This window comes from Trachurus japonicus, chromosome 9 (genome assembly GCF_045865225.1).
Source record: "Trachurus japonicus isolate A0001 chromosome 9, Traja_1.0".
In the NCBI taxonomy this organism is placed as follows: Eukaryota; Metazoa; Chordata; class Actinopteri; order Carangiformes; family Carangidae; genus Trachurus; species Trachurus japonicus.
Window position 1 is genome coordinate 16,986,870 of NC_140915.1, and position 22,348 is coordinate 17,009,217.

Genomic DNA, 22,348 nt, shown 5'->3' on the forward strand with positions numbered 1-22,348 from the left:
TTAAGGTTTGACTAGAGCTACATGTATTGCTTTTTTTTTTATTCCAAAGAAGTAAATGAGGAAACACCGATTTAATGACCATACACAAAATGGAAATCAAAAGTTGCTAAAAACAAACCACAAAAGACATAATACACCTTAGGCCCACATTTGGTAATGTTTTTGCAGCTTTTCAGGCCCATCTTTACAAAAAAAAAAAAAAAAAAAGCACTGTAAACCTATAAAAACAGGCACGGGCAAGTCAGATAAAAGTTGCCGCGTCATTATTACACAATGTTATGGTTTTTAGGTATATGCAATTGTTTCAACAGTGGTATCATAGTAGTATTGTACAATCCTTTCTGTATGAGTTTTTTTTTTTTTTGGTTTTATGGGAGGCAATGATAACAACTGGAGGGAACAAGAAAAGAGGATTACAGATTTCCTGTGCAGCTATTAATGCCATATAATTACACTCTGCGTCATGCAGTTAAGTGTTATACAAACAATAACATCAACAGAGAACAATTACAAAGCCAATGTAAACTTTACAGGAGGAGAGTACTCATAATGTATGTTTGCTTCAGAGCCCAAAATATGCAACATGTCAAAAAAACAAAAAAAGCAAATACAACATGAAAGCCAGTTCACTAACACCAAGGAAAACAGAAGGACTAAAAAAAAGGTCATATAAGCACAGCTTACAAAGATAATAAAAAGTACACAATGTATACAAGTAGAAAATGTTGAAAAAATAACCAAAGAAATGTGTTGTACCTTGATAAAAACAAGTAAAACCAAGACAAGTTTTCAAATTAGCCATTCAGCCCAAAGAATACCAATGAAAATCAGACTTCTGCATCACTTTAACAATAATTGATTGTTCATAACCTAATGCTTCAAGTGCTACTTTCAAAATAGCTATCCATCAGTCACTCAAAAAACAAAGCTTTGTCGTCTTGGCAAACTGAATTCGTCCAGTTTCAGTATCCCACCACCCCACCCCCACCTTGCTTGGTTGACCTCAAACACTTGAAACAAAAGTTGGCGACAACATTTAGGCTAACGTAGCTCATTTCTGCTTAAACTGATCCACAGTTGAGGCACATTTGAACACTCGAGGCACGGTACCATTTAGTCCTATGAACAACGAAACAATGAAATGAAAGCACCTTGTTCAGCTTGGATCTGCTAGCTTAAGATAATATGATCCTTAGGGGACAAAACATCTTTCACAAGACAGTTTTTTCATTTTTTTCATACAATACCCCGATGGCATAAACAAATTCTTGTGAAATGATATTGACCTAGTTTCTCGGCTAAACTGAAAGAGCAAATAAAGACACATGGCTGTCTCCTCCTGTAAACTGATATGCGGAGAGCTCTACTAACAGCCACCTCTCTAACGAAACTATCTATTGCATCTGATTTACAGGGTGATATTGTCCTGCAGTTGGTTTTCTTGAATGCAGCACACAGTAGGGAAACTGCAGATGTTGCTGTAATGCGGAGGAACTGGGCGAGTGTTTGAAGGGATTTATATGCATGACATGAAGTGAGGACGAAGGATAGCTTGGGGTTCATTTTTGGTTTAGTGGTTTAGCTGACTGAATAAAACGTACAGTAAGAGCACATTCTGATGATTTGGTATTAGCAGAGGTATGAAAGAGGTTTTAAAAAATAGTCCCCTTTTTTGTGGAAAGTTCAAAAAGCTAGTTTGGGCCTCAAAAAATGAGTTGAGCAACAATAAAGCTCAGGAATTAAAGGTCCCATATTTATATGTCCCACTCTTTTGATCATAAAGCAGGTCCAAATTTTACATTAATGGGGTGAAAAGTATCAAAGTGGTCAGTCCACATAGCAATGCACACAGCCCGTATTCAGAAACTAAGCCTTTGAATGAGCTGTTTGGACTTCAGCAACTTTGTGATGTCACAAGAAAGCAGTCAATGCTCTCAGCCATAGGTCCATCCAAGCCCCACCCACCAACCCACCCACCCAGACCCACCATCCAGACTTGCAGGATTTAGTATCTCTGGGTGCTGAAGAGAGATTCAGAGTCTGTTGTTGCTAAAAATGTAAAAAATATTCAGACCTTTGAAAGAGACTCACATCATTTAAGTCCTAAACGTAGCATATCGTGCATACTTTGGGGCATCAAATGAACATTCCTAATAGCATGGGGTCGCAACTTGAAACCTGCTTTGGTAAATAAACGTAGATCGTCATCTGCGAAAAAGAATAGCTTTTATGCCAAAAAAAGGAGGATTATATCTGACACATCTTTAACTGTATTTGTGCAAGTTGGTCCATTGAAATGAGAAACATAAACAATTAGCTTGCAATCCTCAGAGTAACCAAATTTCCTTGGTATTTTTAGTACCTTCAGTACCTGTGGAGAGCGTACATTAATATAGCTATTCTTTTTTTTTTCCTGACAACTGCATAGCAAATTACAGTTATGCAACCTCAAAAAGCAACCCATATATAAATATAGTGGTGGACATACTGCAGAAGAATAGAGATGAATGAACTATGGATTATGTCTGAGCGCCACTGTTCTCACAGTTGTGTCCGGCGTAGCCACAGGTTGTGGTGTGAGATTCATACATAGTTGTTACACACACACACACAATAAAAAAGATTCTTGAAATGTAATACACTGGTGTAATAGAGGTCATTATAATACAACTCACCAATATGCCCTCGATTTAAAAGCATTTCTCACTTCTCTTTGACTGGTCCTGACGTCACAGCACACTCACACAGGAAGACGTTTAAATTCCTTGATTGAAAAACTATGTGGTTCATCAACAAATCCATCTGAGTCTTTTTTTTTTTTTTTTTTTAAATCCATCACAACATTAGTCTCTGGAAACTTCTTATTTCACTACCTGTGGTGGCATGATGGCTGTCTTTTGCTGGGGTGTTTTATTTTCAGGTGTATCCAAAGTACCCTCCTTGCCTTTCTTCCTAGGCGGCTTTTTAATCGGAGTCTTCTTTGGCGTAGGATCCAGCGTTGAGTCCCCTGACCTTGAGCCGTTCAAGTCCTGCTTCTCCGGGCTCTTGGCGTCGGGGTTCCCGAGGTCGGCGGTGACGGGCGCCACCATCTTCTGGAGGCTGCTCGTGGTGGGCAGCAGGGGCTTGGTGGAGCCCTGTTGGGCCATTCCACCGGAGGAGGGGGTCCTCTTGGCTTTCTGTGGAGGTGTGGGCTTCTCCCGGTTTCCCTTGGGTGTGGAGAGGCCGTTGGTCTTCGTCAGGCCTGTTCCCTCATTCCTGTTGATGCTCTGGGTTTTCTCTTTCAGCTGAGCAGCCAGCAGCGTGGCAGCCTCAGAGTTCATATGAGGATGGATGACCTTGGGGCTCTTGGGTGGCTCCTTGGGGGTCTCCTTTGGATTGTCAACACTCTTTTTCTCGGACGAGGAACTGTGAAAGTTACTGATCTTCTTCAGGGCATTCTGGACAACGCCGTTAATGTGCTCCATGTGGCTGGGGCTGCTGTGCTCGTCCCCAGACTTCTTACCTCGCAGAGGTTTGTGTTTGCTGGGGGAACCGTCGGCCTCCTGCTTCTTCTGCTGCTCGCGGTTCTTGTCCTTCATTTTCTGACGCTCCTCACTCTTGGCTGAGCCGTCGCTCGAGCTCCTCTTTTTCTCTTTAGGCACCGTCAGCGCCTTCATTCCCCCCTGCCCCTGCCCCTGCTGCTCTGGCTGGGGAGACCCTGTGGTATTGCCATGTATCCATGATATCTTCGGCTTGGTGGATGGGTCTGGTGGCCGTGGTTTGGGCTTGCCAGGTGAAGGTGGTGGTTTTCCATTGCGCTTGGCCTCTGGTGTTGGAGTACCATCCCCATCCTTGCCGCTACTGTCATCCTCCTTAGATTGCTTGGAGAGGCGGGCGATGCGGGCGTAGAGAGCTGCAGTGGTGGACTCAGAACCACTGGTGGAGCCTTCGCTGTCTGAAGACTTAAGCAGCGGCTGCTCACTGCCCTCTGGTTTGGTGACACTGGTGTCTTTCAGGGAGGTGTACTCCCCAGCATCCTCCTCATTAGGAACGGCCTCTGGCCTCTCTGCTGCTGGGCTGGGGCTGCGCTTCTCTTTGCTTTCAGTCACAGACTCTGTGGATCATTAGCAGGCGTTAGTCAAGGATTATAAATCCAGTCATCAACATTTTCTCTCGTGTTCATTTAGGTGTTTTAAACTTTAAAAAAGAATCCATCAAACCTTTCATGCGAAGTAAAATTCATAAACAACTAAAAAACTTCAATCAATACACGTTGTGGTTTAGTCTGGTGTAGTCGTTAGCAAGAATGTTTTGCCTCAGGCCAATTTTTAAAACACAGATTTTAGAAATTGATTGAAAAAAAATGCAGTTGGAATTTGCTTTGTTATTATTGTACACTTTGTGATTGGCCCACAGTTATTGTTATTTCTCATTCACACACCATATTGCCTGCTGTTTCAGAGGTCTATTAAGCATGCAACAGAGCCACTGGAGCAAGAAAACCATTCAAACGTCTTCTAAGAACTTTTCAGAGTAAAAGTTCAAAGTAGCTGAAAATAAAGACTTGTTGCAAATAGAGAAAAAAAAAATCACTAAAACCATCAATCAGGCAACAATCACTGCCTGATTCTTGAATATATCGATTTTCTCTCAACATTGACAAAATGTCAAAAGTCTACTTCAGGTGGGTCGGAGGTAGATTCTCTATTTTGACTGATAGCCAAAACATTAGGTGATGATTAAAATGACCTGGCCAGGTGTTAGCAGATGTTCTGGCCCATAAGTCAACAGTTACGGACTACTGGTCAAGTACAATCACTAGCTTAAACATTAGCCCTATTATTGGCTAATGTTAGCCAACTATCACAACCATAGGCACTGCTTGTGTTCCAGACATTATTGAGTAAGTTAATACACTTGCTCATTCACTTTATTGTCATTTTGCTTCAAACGACTGTTTTATGGCAGTAAAAAGTTTGTTGTCTTTATTTTGTTCTGTTTCTTTTTCTACTTGATTATTGATGACATTTTGTGTCTCCCACACCATTGTAAAACTGTTTCGTGTGCAAATTTGTTATTTTTTGATTTTGAGCAATTACATCGACAACATTACTGTAGAGAAGAGACTACACTGCTTTATAAAACAAAACCTATATAGAATGTGTTAAATCCGTGACCTCCATAAAACAGCAACTTTCATTGTTTACTCTGTAAAGATACATTATGTTCCTCCCACATTAAAAAAAGCACTTGCACATATCACTTAAAGAGTGATATCGGCACCGCTTCATTTGTTAGTTTGTGTACACATACTTGAGAACTGGAGCTGCTCCACTGCAAAAGATCTTATCTGTGCAAACTCTAATTCAAAACTCTTTCATGATGTTTACTGTAATCATTCTGTGCCTGAGGCTTTTTTTTTTTTTTTTTTTTACTGAGGATCAATTGTTTTAAAGCACTTGAAGCATTCACAAGGAGAAATGAGAACAAAACCAAACCAAACTACTCAGGGAGCACTAAAAATATATCAGTCAAATGCACAAAAAATCTGCACAAACAAAACTTGACTTGCAACGTCAGACGTCCAGAATAGAAAGTGATGGAATGGGTATTTTCCACCAAACTTCAAGGGCCGAGTCACTGTTTGGATTTGTGTCAGAAGCTGACTTGACTCTTCCAGTTCCTGTTTATACTCCCAATAGTCTTAGAGCAAAACCTGGAGCTAGATGGCAAATGATAAAGGGCCAACTATCTCCATAATGAGATTTACAGAAATGGGTGAGTCACTGCCCGGCACAGAGGGGGTCTTGACTTCTTCAGAAACATGTCCATCAATGTCTGTGTGTGTGTGTGTGTGTGTGTGTGTGTGTGTGTGTGTGTGTGTGTGTGTGTGTGTGTGTGTGTGTGTGTCAAGGCCCCTACATGCCAAAGACAAATTATGGATTTATGTGCGTCATTCTAGATAAGTAAATTGTTTATTTATCCTCAGGATGACTCACCTTCATGGGGCACGCAGTAAACTGGCCCCTCGTCTCCGCTCTCAAAGGAAGAGAAGGACTCCTGGGACGACCAGGAGGAGGGGGAGGGCTGCTCGGCCACCGAGGGGGGCTCGATGAAGCTGCAGTTGAAGGTGTTCTCTGGGTCGTGGTGGGCTACTGAGAACAGAAAACAAACGCAGAAGCCAAAAGGTCAGCCAGAGGGTATTGTACCGTGTTACAAGAACAACAGTCTGTTCTCACTCACTCTCACAACGGCAGCAGAGTTGTACAAAGCATTGATTTAAGTGAGTCTGTGGAAAAAAATAGTTTTATTGGTCTTGCATGCGAGTTAAATAGTCTGATGACATTATTGGTTTTTTGAAAGCAAATGCAGAGATTCTTTATGGAGCATAAGCTCTTCAGTATTTTCATTTATCGATGCCAAAAAGCGATTCAGGTTTCATCTTCAAGACAAGAAACAGCACTGTGACTGTCATATGAGACAGAAAGTCTCAACTCACCCAAGACTAACAGAAATCGTTCACGGCGGGTCAACAACAGTTCCCTTTGAACCCAACTAACAGGGAACCAAAAGTCACTTTGGAAGATCGCCACAGACAGCAACGAGGGCGCCGAAGTTCATTTACTGAATCATTCATCTATGAATGAATAAATAAAATATTGAGTATGGGAGTATGGGTCTTTTATTATTAGCTCTATCAGTAATATGAGTGAAAGTAAAGTTAAAGTGCTTTTAAAATGTGAGTGTGAGAGGTATGATACCAATCTCATCTCTCTGCTACACAAGTTAAGCTTATTAGCTTCATAACTATTGCATATGAAGAAGTGTGTACACCTGCTCGCCAGTTCTGCTACATTGATGTCATGTCATGTGTTACTGTGGTTTTCTCTCATATTTATATGTGGAGCAAAATGTTGAGTAAACTGAAATTGTTTTCTCTTGTCATCATCTTCCACAGAATCCTCTCCCACAATGATATGTAGGTCAAGCCATGTTTCTCTCTCCCTCTCTCCCTCCCTCCTGCATGCTCTCTCCATCCTCCTTCCTTCCTTCCTTCCTCCCTCCTTCAGACACTGCAGTGTTCTGCTGACCCCTCAGTCTCAGGACAGCTGTGGTTTCAGAGAGATACTTGCGGCCGATCTTCCCATCTGGCATGAATGGTTCTGGCATAAACTGTTCTGGGCGTTAACTCTACATGACCGACCACATCAGATGCTCCTGTTTACATGCCCGATGACACATGGGTCCATCCGTTTGTTTAGACCTCAGATAAACCCTCCATGCAAGGAATCCCTCAACTGTGCCCTGGCCAGGAACAAATCCCAGCTTCTTAGCTGTTGTTGTTTGACTGAATCTAAAACAAGACAAGCTACTTTAGGAGATCTATGGCGGGGCTTGTGCAGTGTCAGATGAAAAACTGTATTTACTTTGTATTTCATCTGTGATATCAGTATATGAGAAAGCCCATGATACTCACATTTCATACGGCTTTGTTTGGATTCCCACCGCATCGTCCCTCGTTAGTGTTTGACATGCCCGTGCTTTTAAAATTGCGACTGAACAAGAAAAGCTTGACCTCAATAAATCTGTTTAGAGCTTCCTCTCACCATAAAACGTAAACTGAACATGTCCGATTTATTTTTCATTCTCAAACTGCTCTGATGTTTACTCTCTTCCTCACCATGTCCGGCCGTCTGCCTCATACCATGTGACTCTTTGTTGAGCCTCTCTTGCTTTCAACATCGTCTCAGACAGCAAACAGATTTAGTCACGGTCAAATCAGAAGTAGTGTGTGAGTCTATGTGCTACATGTTTTCGTACAAAGCATTTCATGAGGACCCTGATGTGTCTTTTTTCTTCTTCTTCTTTGATGCTGCTGTGTTTTATCTACTTTTCCAGATCACAGTTTTTAGCTGCAGGTTGCTACCTCAGATAAAAGGTCTGGTGACATGCTGAGATATAATTATGAGTTCAATTAGGTTAATCTTTATGTAAAACCATTGTTTATTTAAAAAAAAGTTTTATCCCCAACAAGTAATGTAAACCTCTGACCTACATGTTTGAGTATGTGTTACTTGTAGGGTGGATAATATCAACACAGGTGCAACATGTCTATGATAAGTTAAGTACACATAGACCAAATAACAAGTGTGTGTATATATGTACAGGATATTTTCATCCAAGGACACCTCTATGTAATTATTTAAAGATTTCCTGTTTGCCATGCATTAGTGCAGTGGTTTCCAACCTTTTTTGGCTTGTGACCCCGTTCTGACATCACAAATTCCTGGCGACCAAATCAAGATGTGCCAGCTCAGATATTTTCATATGCTGCATTTTGTTTGAACTCGATTTTTATTAGAGAAAGTTAAAGTATAGAATACAGTTGTTTAAGATAGTGTGTGGTGTTTTCAATCATAATTTTAGAAAGAAAATAAAAATAGTTAAAAAAAATATTTTTATCAGTAATTTTTTTTATCAATTACTTGACATTTCAGGCGACCCCATTTGAATTCCAGGTGACCCTACGTGGGGTCCCGACCCCAAGGTTGGAAAACACTGCATTAGTGGTTAGTTAGGGCTCCAGTGGCTACACAAAGTCTAACATGGCTCTTCTATTCTCACTAGATTTAAATCAGCTTTGTGTGGATGCAGAAGATTAATAACAATATACAGTACATAATAACAATATACAGTATATAAAAGGGGCCACTGAAAAATATTTATCTAGAGGAGTCGATGACACAAAAATATTAGCGAGAAGAATAAATAAATGCATGAGACGGCGTATGTGCGCAATCTGCACTATCTGCACTTCTGCCCTTGCAGGGTCGTTGCCGTGCAGCAGCAGCAGCAGCAGCAGCAGGCAGATAGACGGAGACAGAGGAATGTGGAGCAGCTAACCTATGCAGAGACTTCAGCTAAGTTAGTCAACAAGCTAACACATGGGCATTTTGCAGCATTAGTTCAACACAGCAATGAACAACTGCTGCCCTTGAAAGCTTTCTCCCTCCCAGACCGCGGGGCCGGCAGTTCGCTCCGCAGACTGGATGCCACTGTGATCCCTCCCTACATGGAGGCCCGATACACAACGGGGCATTATTGACACATCCCAGCTGCAGAGGTCCACCACCACAGTTGCTCAGTAGGGGAGGGGAGGTGGGGGTCATGTGTATAGACCCGGGGCAGTGGAAGTCTAGAGGCTGCAGAGAGCTGGAGAGAGCTGGAGTAAGAAGGTCTGCTGGTTCAAATGTCTGGCCCAGCTGCGGAAATCTGGGCACAGAGTGGGGGATATTGGTTGCCAATAATAATACGAATCAATATGTTTCAGCCTGAAATAGCCCATGTCAGGGTTGCATGTCTAAACAAGTCTAAACAGTTTAGCCAAACACATTACACATCCAACGTGGCCACCTCAGAGCCTAGAGACCAGACACTGATCCCAATTGTTAACACATTACGACTTCTTTTTTTTTGGTGAGGGGGTGGTTGTTTTTTCATTAAGCAGCTCACAACTGCATGAAAATGAACCTGAGCGTGTTAGTGCAAACACATTTGCAAAACCAGGCCAACCTTCCCCCGGATGAATAAAGATGAAAAAAAGCAGGTGGTGTTCCTCTCAGCGCTCACCCTGCGCGGTGGGGGGAAGCATTTGGACACAGAGGATGCGAGGAATGCCGCACAGACGTGATCTGCAGGGCGTGGAGTAAATACACTCAGGGTGGAATGCCAAACTACAAGCAAACAGTGGGTAGCTTTGCCAAAAGGGGAATAGGTGACGCTGCGTTCATGTGGCTGTTTCTTTAAAAGGCACAACCAATGCTACAACATGGAGGAGCAAATGTTGTCTCCTTCCTCCTCTTCGTCTTCCTCCTCTTCCTCCCTCACTTCTTCCCTCTGATGCTGCTTTTTCATTTCTCCTGCCACATCTGTTGCCAGTGACCCTGGTGTGGATAAATCACAGTTCTGACATAGGCTGGGGTAAATTTGACCATTTCCTGTTCCACCTCCCTTGGGCCCCCTCTGGAATGTGTGTGTGTGTGTGTGTGTGTGTGTGTGTGTAGCTCCAGTCGGCATTAGGCTGTCTTAAAATTGGCAGACTACACTTCTGTGGGTAAGCCTAACAGAAAGCAGGGCAGCAAACATTTGGATGGGGACAAATCAGGAAGCAGAGGACAGACAATGATCAGTTGGGATAGACGAGGTCTTCTCTGAAGTCTTATTGGTCCATCTCGTCTTTGTTTTCTGAAAATGTTGTAATTCTGATAGTAAAAGTTTTTTAAATGTAGAAATGCGACACGGATTATTTGTAAAGGCCTTTGACATTTAGCCTCTGGCGCTTTGCTTCACATGGTCAGGGTTTTTAGAAACAAACACACTGATGTCCCTCACTGTGATGACAAAGACAACTCTGTCCCACAACTCTGTTATTTTCCGAAGTGAAATTCACTGGAGACAGATTCTTGGTTAAATAATCAGCTGGATAACCGAGGAGGCACGCGCTGCTCACACAAAGGAGCAGAAAGCAGGTCGTCATGTTTTAACTGCTTCCACGCCACACACCCACTCCAACAGACCTCTTGAGATTGACATTGATATTGACCCACATCACCCAATCAGGAGGCTCCGCAACGCTGACCAATCAATTTATCAGTGAGTTTACAAGATGTCAAGAAAAAATCCCATTACAAGCTCTCTGAAGCCTAAGTTGACATTTGTTTTGGAGGTTTGCTTGTTTCAGTCCAAAGATTTTCAGATACAAAACAAACAAAAAGCGGCAAATTATCACATCGGGGGAGTGGGAAGCATGCCACTGTGACTGTGTGGCATTGTTTTCTTGATAAATGGCTTTTAACGATAAACAGCCTATAAAAAATTGTTGTGCATTAGGTTTTGGTCAGAGAACTAATTGTTTAATTGAGTAATTGCTTTGGCACGACTACAAATGTCATCCCGATAATCTGCCAGTGCTGTTGTTTAAACATGATTGATCTCCCACTTGAAATTAGTGAACAAAAACCTTTGCACAATAATGAGTCCCACACAGCGACAAGAATAATTGAATGTATTGAATTTATTGGATGTCCTTTATAGAAATGTGTAGCCTATATGATAGAAAACTACAGCTGCTGTGGTCTGACGAAGAACACAGCGATCTATTTATCCTGCAACTGCATGAGCTGTCACTACAAATGATAATAATTTGCGCTGTATAAAGATAAAAGAGAGGTGGTCTCTTTCTACAGCTGAGAGGGTCGGGAGGTCAGTTTTCCAGATAGTTGTGTATTTTCACAACTCACCATACACTCTGAACACAAACGGCCACGTTATACTATGTGTGTGATGTGCTTTCAAAGATCAGCAGCACATCTCCTCTGTCTGCTTTAAAAGAAAAAAAAAAAACGGGGTCACAGACAGATCTGTCACACACCACGAGACCTCCACATGGAGAGCAGCAGAGCCGCGGTGTCCACCCAAACAGAGCGGCCTTTGATAGCGCATCACTCACCACCACCACCACCACCCGGCCCCCCCTCCCCCACCCCCAACCCCCTCCGACAACCACTGGCTGTCTTTTAATAACACAGCCTCCTCGTCAGCTCGAAAAAAGACGATGGAAACGAGCAAAAGAAAATGGGGAGAAAAAAAAAAACAACAAAAAAAAGAAAAGCCCCAGTTTAGGGTTGTAATAATATGAACACATGGCATTTGAGGGTGCCAAGAATAATAAGGGGCTCTAAAACCAGTGCATTCCTTTCAAATGAAACCCCATACTCGCCTGGCAGCCACCATACACTTTTCAACCCTATTCATCATCTCAAGAGGCAGACGAAGGTAGCTCTGAAGTAAAATGCTCACTCTGACGACCGCGCGCTGCTGTCATTGTCTCAGCTGCGAAGCGCTTACAGACGCTGAAATGACTGCTTTTACGCTGTCTGACATCTGCGCTGCTATCATGTCACAATCTGAATAACTAACCTGATTAAGCACCAGAGCCAAGGTGTGACTTTCTTTATTGATTTAAGTTTATGCAACCTCTTCAACAGACTGTGTTGTACAAGCACCAGAGAGAAGGATTACATAAACCGAAGCAGTTTCCGGCAGCTCTGCGGTGGGATAGGAGAGAGAGAAGGAGAGTTTTGGGGCTTACCGACTACTTTGGGCAGTTTCTGTCGCCTCAGTGGAATACGGGGAAGTTTAGTGCTGATTCGGCTGAATCGTCCACACAGGATCCGCTTGGCTTTTTTGCTGTTGGTAGAGTTGTCTTGGTTAGGATTGAAAAGGGATGACGCCATGGAAACCCAAATGAATCATTCAGAAGAGGCATATTAAACCTGGCCCTGTGCCTCTTCTGAGGGCTCTCTGTCTGCTCAACATCGCAACTCTACGCTGTAACGTACTTAGAATATATATTATATGCATTTGCTTTATTTAAAGGGATAATTCAATATTTTAGCAAATTGGCCCATTGCCATAATCCCTATAGTTTTAGGAGTAGGTTTGTTACCTTTAATTGTCGGTGCAAGCTGTTTTTAGAACGGCGGAGCAGAGCCGCGAGTTGCTCAGAGCTACGCTACGGAGGCTAATGGGATTTCTTGGTTTCCCTCATCAAACTCATCAAATACACAATCCAACAACTCCAAAACGCTGGTGGACAAGTTGTGACCTGCACATTCACCACACTATGAGATAATAACAGAACGTTATGAGACAGAGTTGTTTTAGAGGCAAATGCAGAGACTGCTTGCTGAAAAACTGCCCCCGACGGGAATGCGCATCAGAGGTTTTGCATTAATGTACCTCTAAAACAACTCTGCTCCGCCGTTCTAAAAATCGCTTGCACTGACAAGGTAACAAACCTACTACTAAGACTATAGGGATTATGGCAATGGGCCAATCTGCCAAAATGTTGAACAATCCCTTTAACCACCTGTGAGAGGAAGCTGGGAGAAAGTGTTTTTTTTCTCTATGACCTATTTAAACCTCCTGGAGGCAAAAGATACCCAACTGTCACTCACTTGTGGTCGTCTTTGTGTCGACACAGGCAGCAGCAGCACAGCAGCGAGAAGAGGACGATCAGTAAAAAGGAGACCAGCGTTCCAGCCGCAATCACACCCATCCGCTGGTTGGGCTCTGAAAGACGAGATGCAGAGAGTGAATTCAGGGTGGTGGTGCCACACTGGTGCTGGTGCAGCAGCTCTGAGAAGCCAGTTTCAACAAACCTCTCTCTTTGTCATTGCTGAGTACTTACAAAAAAAACCCGGCACATTAGAAAATCATTATGATTTACTCTAAAACTACAGTCAAACGACTTTGAGCGTTCGGTTTAAACTCACTGTGCATCATTTTTATTGATGTGATAGTTAGCTCCGGTAATAAAGATAGAGCGTGGGGCCACGTTAATAATTGATTCTCAGTAGCTGATCTGACGTGAAGCATCTCGGAGGAAATGAGATTGCGACAGGCTAAAATTCTCCACAAATAATTCACTATTAATCTTATCTCCCTGCAGACACGGGACCACTTACCCTTTCACTGCTGATTTCCTGCGAGCAACTTCTCCCCCCCCCCCTCTTTACTCCCTCCACCCCTCTTTTTACTACACCCCCCCTCCCTTTTGCTGTAACTCCATGATTTATTAGGTCCCCCTCCCTCCCTCCTCAAGTGAGATACACCCCCCCAAAAGATGATAAGTGCTGTGTTGCATAAGTGTGGACGACATTCAGAGCTCGCAAGGACAGATGACACCAGAGGAGAGGTAAGCCATCAGTTAAAGGGTCTTTACCGCTGTCACGTGAAGTTGAGATGGATTATTTGGGCAGACTGGGGGCGTGGCGTGTTTTTATTTCTGGTTTGTGTGTGGGAGGGGGCGGGGTTTAGGTAAACGTGATATCGCTGACCAACACGGCCGCTGGTCATCGTGTTCACAGGCCAGAATCAGGATCTCTGCTACCTTTACGTCCCACACAACCGTCATCATCGTCTCCCCTCCCTGCGCTCCAATCATCACTTTTTCCTCTGCTCTCTGTCCCCCTTCCAAGTCCTCTTTTTCTCTTCCCATTTCTCCATCCCCCCCTCTCGTTTTTCTTCTTCCTTCCTCTCTCCCTTCCTCTCTCTCTCTCTCTCTCTAGCTGAGCAGGAACTAAGCCAACAAACACAGCCATAAAAAGGACACCGGTCTGGGTCTGGAAACGCTATCAAGGCCCCGCTACGTTAACACTCCCACTACAAACACTGACCTGAATAGATGTGCTTGTTGGTACTCGGCGCATACAGCCAACTAATAGATATTTAATACAAAGGCGGCACCAGTGGCATCTGGCTTTTAGGACAAACAGCTTCACAGGGTTTGAGACTGCTTCTGTATGTGCAACATGAAAGAAAATATCTGTTCTGTCTCAGAAGAAGGTGCATGACTGCGAAAGCACTAGTTTCTGACTGCAGTGCCGTAAAAACATGTGGTTACTGTGTTGAAAAAAATGAGGGTTTTTCTTACGAAGATAGCAGGCACCGGACACAGGATCGCAGTTCTTGTCATGGCAAGAGCAGGTCTGGTTGCAGTTCACTCCGTACTGGCCAGGTTGACAGGTCATATTACAGCTTGAATACAGAGAGGAGACCAAAACAACATCTGTTTAATGTTCAATCCAAGTGACAGATGTGCAAAATGGGACACGGAAAGGAGGGAAAAAACACAGCATTTTTTATTATGTGATGGGAGTTAATAGGAATTTCACTCTTTTATATTCCCAGAGTGTACTTCATCAGTATCTGTAAAAACATGCCTCAAAAAAAAAAGAAAAAAGAAAAAGCTCACTCCTTCAATTCCCAAGATGTAGAAGTGTGTGACGAATGCAATATGGAAGGCATCAATCCTTCTGACTGTGTTCACTGCCAAAGCCCCCCCCCCCCCAAAAAAAAAAAGAAACTGAGTTTTTTGGAGTGTGAGGTGTCTTATGACTTACTAGGTGCCATAAAAGCCCGGGTCACACAGGCACTCTCCGGTGACAACGTGACAGATGCCGTTAAAACAGTGGCTGCAGTTGTTCTCACAGTTCTCGCCATACGTGCCGTTGGGGCAGCGCACCTCGCACCTATGACACACACAAGGAATGCCGTGATTACAGTCATTACAGACCAAATTACAAGAATGCGTCATGGGCATTTTCACAGTGTGGAAAATTGTGTTATTGTTGCTACTAGTTAGAGGCACAGCCATTAAGTGTTTTGTAATAATAAAAAGCTCTTTGGAGAGGAAAACAAATATTGTTTTGTTCATTTGTCTTTCACAGTTTCACAGTTTTTTTTCCTACCTGTCCCCAATCCAGCCGGGGTTGCAGTGAGAGCACTTGCCATGAATGGGATCGCAGTGGTGACCGTCTTTACAGGTGGGACACACCTCCTGGCAGTTCTCGCCGAAGAAGCCCTTGGAGCAGAGCTGATCGCACCTCGTCCCGTTCCAGCCCCTGTCGCAGGTGATGCAGCGTCCCTCCGTCACCTTACAGGGCTGCTGGCCCTTACAGTGCCCGCACCTGTGTTCAGCCAAACACAACAGAGAAAATCATTCTCATTTATCTTGTTTACGCAAATCTCATCCAAATGCAATGAAACTCTTAAGAGGTCCTGAAACCCGATGAAAGCCATCTGTATTTGCATGCTTAAAATGTTTGCTCTAATGATCATTTAAAGAGGGAGATAAACAACACTGAACTCTCACTGTGTTCTTTTTGGTTTATAGCAACAGCGGCGTGTGAGAACGGTCCAGTCCATGGAAGGTAAAGCACTTAGCCTGAATTGCTTTTACATGTTGGCTGATGATTATGGGATAATGCGAATACCAACCCCTAAATCTCACTTTATTATTGCTCCATTAAGAAACATGCTCAGATACTTTAAGGGTTATCAGCTGCAGCATATATATCAAATCTTATTTCCTATCAAAACCACAAAACCACACCACCATGGATCAGACAAGAGACCAGAACATCAAGGCATCTGTAAAACTGCATGTTTCCTGTGTTTTTGAAATGGTACATTTGCTTAGCCAAGTTTTTTTTTTCCCCCTCCCCACCTGTTCCTGCAGTTTTGACCATAGAATCCAGCAGGACATGGTTCCCTGCAGAACTTCCCACGGTAGCCTGGTGTGCAAGTACACGAGCCGTCGGCTTGGTTGCATTTGCCGTGGATGCACTGGCAGTAGCGCTCGCACCGGGGGCCCCACAGCCTCTCTCGGCACTGGCAGCGTCCCGTGAACTGGTCGCAGGGCGAGCCGTTACAGTTGCACTGGATCGCACAGTTCCTCCCCGTCCAGCCGGGGGTGCACAGGCAGCGCCCTGTCATGGCATCGCAGACGGAGTTGATGCTGCAGTAGCAGTTGTTGTTGCACTGGGGACCCCAGACGCCAGGATGGCACGTGCATTTGCCCGTGTCTTGGTCACATTTGCCCTTCTGGCATAGGCACGCATTCTCGCAGTTTGGCCCCCAGCGATTATGGTTGCAGGTACACTGGCCGGTCAAGTCGTCGCACTGGCCGTTGGGGTAACAGTTGCATTTGCCCTTGCAATCGGGGCCCCAGAACTGGGCAGGACACTCTGTTAAAGGACAAGTCAGGTAATCAGGAAGCGAGCAAAACATCTTCTGATTTACAATATCCTTACACAAGAGTAACAGTGACAGCCATGCTAGCTGCAGCAGATTAAAACATAGCAAAACATAGCAGGTTTGATGTTCACAAAGGGTTTTTTTATTATTATTTGTTTTTATGCTGTTCATTTTATTTATTTATTTATTTTTATTTATTTGGTTCATTTCGGGCATGTCAATTAGTCATCATCATCACACATCATCTCAATCCAATTAATACAATACACATGACCGAAAGGGAAAGCGGGAGAAGCAAAAGCTTATCTAGTCCCGCCCCCAAAATTTTAAATGTTTTGTCTTTATGTAAAGCACATTGAGTTACTTTGGTATGAAATGTGCTATATAAATAAAGATGCCTTGCCACTGTGGCTGCAATTTTAGCTTTAAATTTGTAGGTATTTGGTGATAAATCAAACAAATTAGACAAACAAAAACTTTGCAATTCATGTTAAGTGGGAATATCAGTATGTTTGCTGTTGATTTTTCCCCTTACAAACCAATCTGTAAGTCAATCTGCTGGTGATGTTAGAGGAGAAGTTACAGACACCTCAGATTCATCCTGTGATCACTATGAATACTGTTACATAATGTCAAGGTAATGCATCCAACAGTGCTGGACCAACCAACAGGTATTGTTGCTGCTGGTACTTTATGGTCATAACAGCTCAAAAAATGTAACTTCTAATCCTATTTTTTATGTTCAGTAGACTTAATATTGGACCTTTTAAACACCATAGTCAAGCCGGAAAAGTTAGAAATGCTGATGGAAAAAAAGAAAGAAAGTTCCTTACTCGTGTCACAGCTAGCGCCAAAGTATCCGTGACGACAGCGGCATTCGTTTGGCCTGACACACACCTCATTTTCCTTGCAGGTGAAGTTGCCTTCACAGAGAGCTATGGGCGGAGGCAGGAATAGGTCACATTATTCAACTGGCGTGCACAATGAGCTGTGTGACTGTGCATTGATAAAAGTACGGTACATACGTGTCGGGCATTCATCCCCTAGCTGCCCCCATCCGCCGCAGCACACCCATCCTGGTGACCTGGAGAAACAACGTTAAGAAGAGAGTCAAAATGAGAGGGGGAAGGATGAAGCAAAGCAGTGCACTGAAATACAGTAAAAAAACAAACACACACAACTCATGCTTCTTTGATCTCCCACTTCTTCTTGATGTGGCTGCTACCGAATTCTGCAAACGTATGCCGGGCATCGAACATGACACATATGCTTAGCACATGGTTGCATAACTTTCAGAATATGGGTCATTCACATCCGAGTGTACTTGAAAGGAGCCTTTAACCCCCCTCCCTCCCCCGCCCGCGAATCTGCAGTTTATCGGATTCTTCAGCTTTCTGCAGCCTTTGGGGGAAAAACTCAAAGAGCAGTATGAATATTCAAGGGAAATATTTAGCAGCCATGTTTTCGGCCCTGTCAGGAAAAGGAGGGATGCGTCTCTTCTTCCTCCCACGCCTGTGACCTCTGCGGGGCCCCTGCAACACGTCAGCTTCCCCTAAAGCGTTTGAAGACGGCAGTTTGCTTTCAGTCAGTAAGCAAGGAGCAATGCTGCTTTTTTAAATTGTGTATCCCAAAATAGGCACGTGGTAGATAACACAGACCTTTCACTTGTTATGAAGGAGGATGAAGCAATTTTACCACATATAGCCCGATGCTTGATTTTACTTTTAGTTGGCTCTGGCTGCTCCAAACTCTGACAAACGACAGATAAAGCCTATGCAGTTGACCCTTGTTGACCTTTAACCTGCCGCCAATCCATGTCAGCACTCAGGCAGAAAGATTACATTCACTATTTTGTGGCGTTAATGCAATGTTTAGAAGCAAAGCGGAGCTCCTGTTTGCCTTTCATTATTACATAAAGAATGTACCAACTACCTTTTGCCAAGGATTTCAATAGCTGCGCTTTCACTGATTCAAAAACACATTTTTTCTGCATCAGTACTCAAAACATCACATGGCTAACAGCTTTTTTTTTTGTTCCCAGACGGTTTTAAGAACACACGATTCTGGAAAACAATCATCAGTTAGGGGATGTATTACCAATCCAGCCACAGCACAGCAGCTGATTTTGCAATGCTCTGACACGTACTGGAAAAACTGACTGGTGGTGATAAATGCTGAATTACTTCCCCCTATTCATTTGATTCAAGTCAGAGAAAAAATAAAAACATAATAGGCATAATGGGAAAAACAAGTGAGCGATGAGTGGAGAGTTCACTGCAGTGAATGTTGAATAGTGGAAATAGGGCAAAATGTCAAACTTGTAGAGCTCTGGAAGCCAGTGCTATATATATATCACACTGAAAACTTCACAAAGCACAGGAATAGGCTGTATTTTTGTGGGGAGTATGGGGGGGGGGTAAATGACAATTTGTTGCCCTCTGAAGCATGGGAATATCTATGAGGTGACAGCACAATTTACTTTGCATTTCATTCTGAATGCACAGGAAAGAAAGAAAAAAAATGCATTGTGGCTTTTCTGATAAGCTATTTTCAGTGTTGCTCCAAGAACTTTAACTGCACAGGAAATATTCTCTCCTTTTTTTTTTCTTTGTTTTTACTTTTCAGACTCATCTGTTTCAAAGTCTGTAGGTCAAGTTCTGTTGCAGGAAACAAGAGATAGTGCTTCAACAAAGTGTAAGCACATGATTTCTTATCACACATCTGTTACAGCATACAGGAGGATAAGCTTGAGTCTATTTTGCTGTTTCTTGCCTCACCACAGTTTCAAGAGTCATAGACATCTGTCCGACAAGCTTGGATGCTGCAGTCAGCAATTGTGGACTTGGATGTTTTTCTTTCTTTCTGTCTTTCTTTTTTTTCACACAGGCTCAGCTGTTTTCCTAGAGATCACTAGAAGAACCGTTGAGATGATTTATTTTTCACATTTGATCTTTACACCACCAACTAATGGCCAAAATATGTTCCCTTTATCTTTTTACAAACTTCCCCAAAAGCTGTGTGGTTATCAAACTGTGCCACGAAAGCTGTGAAGGCCAATAAGAGCGCCCCCTACAGAGCGACACAACACATCTGTTCCAGATGCACACATCTGTATAGCTGCTTTCTTCAATGGGCTCCACCTCCTCCTGATATACAATGAAACATGTTATATGTAGAGAAGGTGAGAAGTCAAAGTTAAATGTAAATGACGATGTTACTTCTTGATGTGTTAAAAACTGATTTCAACAGGTTAACGGTGATTCACTTCAGTGAGAACCGCTATTCCTGCAGCCAACACTAAAATATATCAATTTATGACGTTATTAACGTCTCATGTTTAGCTTTACAACACTTTCCTTTTTCATGCATTTCAAAAAATACTTCGAAACTGACTGATGCCACTTGTTTTCAGTGTTACCCCAACTCTGACTGGAGAGAATAAAGCAGAATGAGGCACAAGGAAACTCACAAACAAGCTCATTTCGATCTACAACCAGTTTCAATAACTCCTAGAATTTCTTCTTACCCAGGTGCTTTGCATACATTCCTGCCTTTGGGATTGAGTTCTTGGCTGAAAGTGGAGCAAAAGAAGAGACAAACCACCGCAAATACAGCAAAAGAGTTCTTCACTTCCATTGTACAAGCAGCAGCATCCTTCTAGACGCCGTCTTTACTCCGCATTTCCCCCTTCTCCAAAACTAACGATGGTGGCTTTTCACTGCGTCTTAAACACCCCAAGTTCCTTTTACGCACATTAATCCAGATGAGACTTTTTCTTTGGGAAAATCCTGTTGGGTTTGTACGGTTGTTTTTAAAAGTCTTACCGCCACCACCTACGCCATTGAGAAACTCAGCAGCAAAAACTTAAAAAAAAAAAAAAAGAAAAAAGAAAAAAAAGTGTCCCGCGACAACAATCCCAGCATAAGAAAAGTCACAACACCAAAACTCGACAATCACAGGTTTCTTCATGAACCATGTTCTCCTGCTGTGCGCCAGTTATCCCATCAAAGTTTCTGAAAGAAGCCATCATGCAAAACTGGATGGGTCCAGACTCATAATGACACAGGAATAACTTTTCTTTTGTTTTTTGTTCTCCAATACAAAGTCCTCAGCGCGTCCGGAAACCTGTGGATTGATGATAATCTTGACAAAAACTATATTTTGTAGCTGCCTTTTGCTTTGTCCTCTCTGAGGGAGACGCGCTTATAATCCGTAACTTTTGTCCTCTCTTGCGCTCTCAGGAGTGGCAGGAGGGAAATTCCTGATTTGTTACTCTATCTTTGGCTTTGAGCGCCATGTGTGCGCCACCAAATTTACATACGCCTGTGTGCAACAGGGTCTGTGTTAATGGCCCTGCTTTAAAAAGAAAAAAAAAAGCCTCGTCGCTTTTTTGTTCATTCTAACACACAAAAAGTTAATGGACGCAATTAAAAAGAAAAAAAACATTGATCTCATATGAAGAAAAAATTATCACTGTTGTCAATATAATTATACAGTCCCACATTTTAAGCATCATCACACAACATTTAAAATGACAGGTTTTTTAACATGGCCTGTGATTTGCAGAATAGTAACCTACTTAAAACATTAATATAAGACAATCTGAATTTAATGGATGAAGAAAGTCTGTGTGCTGTTTTTTTTTAGTGTGGGGGTGGAGGGGCAAGAGTGAAACCACTACATGTGAAACAATGGCTCCCCCATCTGTTAACAGGAACAAAGTGATTCTGGCACATATGGCACCTCCTGGATTAAACCCTGTAAATACAACTCCAAGGCTTCTTCTTCTTCAGCCCTGACAGCTGCTGCAGAGGATGTCCGAGAAAAATATCAGATTTTTTTTTTATTGATTATAATAGATGATTGACATCCAGACAGTCCAATACTCTTTTTTAATAGATAGTTGCACAATGCATGTTCACCCCAAATCTCCTTCTTCTGCTGCATAAAAGTATTGTTCATCAAATTCTCATATATTCTTCATGCTTTTACAATATGCTCAAAATCAAGAACTGGAACATCCACACAAAACAACACCTCAAAAGGCTATATATATAGGCCTCCACACTCCCTATCTCACTCAGTTAAATGCTGAAGCCATATCACATGCATCATCACAAACACAATAATACAAGACCACAAACACCCACAACAACAGTATTTCAACATCACTGCCCTCTGGATGGTTTACCATCTGCCATCATAGCTCTAAATCAGTAGGGATTCAGCATTATGTGAACTGACATCCGATTGACATGGTCTGTTCATTTGTAATTGTTAAAGTGCTAAGTGTTTGTAAATGTTGTTCTCCTACATATGTTATTAACTAACTATTTTGAAGATGGGGTCTAAGGAGGAGTTCAGATCCAAAATGAAGTCATTCATTAACACTTTACAAAATCTTATGACACCTTTTAATTTCATTTTATTATCAGGCTTACAAGTTGTGATAATTATGCCAACAGACTTAACTGGCAACATTCAAAAGAGACACATGCTGTTTGACAGGTCTTCTATAAATGTCTTAACACATATTTAAAGAATAATTATGTCTGATGTCATTATTTGTAGAACAAATTACGCAAAAGTTCTCTTAAAATGTATAATTAATGCCTGACAAAGATAGCCTACTGCAGGGGTGAATTGTGAGTGCTGCAATTACTCAGATGTTACTCAAACATGTGATAATTTGCATGGAAGATTATCATGCCAAAATGTGAATTACTACTCAGTCACTCGTTGCTAATGTGGCCATGTGAGGGCAAAT

At 42.6% G+C, this 22,348-nt stretch overlaps 1 protein-coding gene across 1 annotated transcript; it reads right to left on the minus strand.

Moving 5' to 3' along the window:
• Window positions 1-20,883, minus strand: scarf2 (scavenger receptor class F, member 2). Its single transcript, XM_085786284.1, has 11 exons — window positions 20,108-20,883; window positions 17,607-17,665; window positions 17,415-17,516; window positions 16,052-16,571; window positions 15,294-15,512; window positions 14,946-15,074; window positions 14,477-14,580; window positions 12,999-13,113; window positions 12,131-12,228; window positions 5,979-6,134; window positions 1-4,093 (listed from the first exon to the last, which is right to left on the minus strand). Exons 1-11 carry the CDS (start codon window positions 20,215-20,217, stop codon window positions 2,862-2,864), a joined length of 2,844 nt encoding a protein of 947 aa, XP_085642410.1. The 5' UTR covers window positions 20,218-20,883; the 3' UTR covers window positions 1-2,861.
• Between the last annotated feature and the right edge of the window lie 1,465 nt (window positions 20,884-22,348).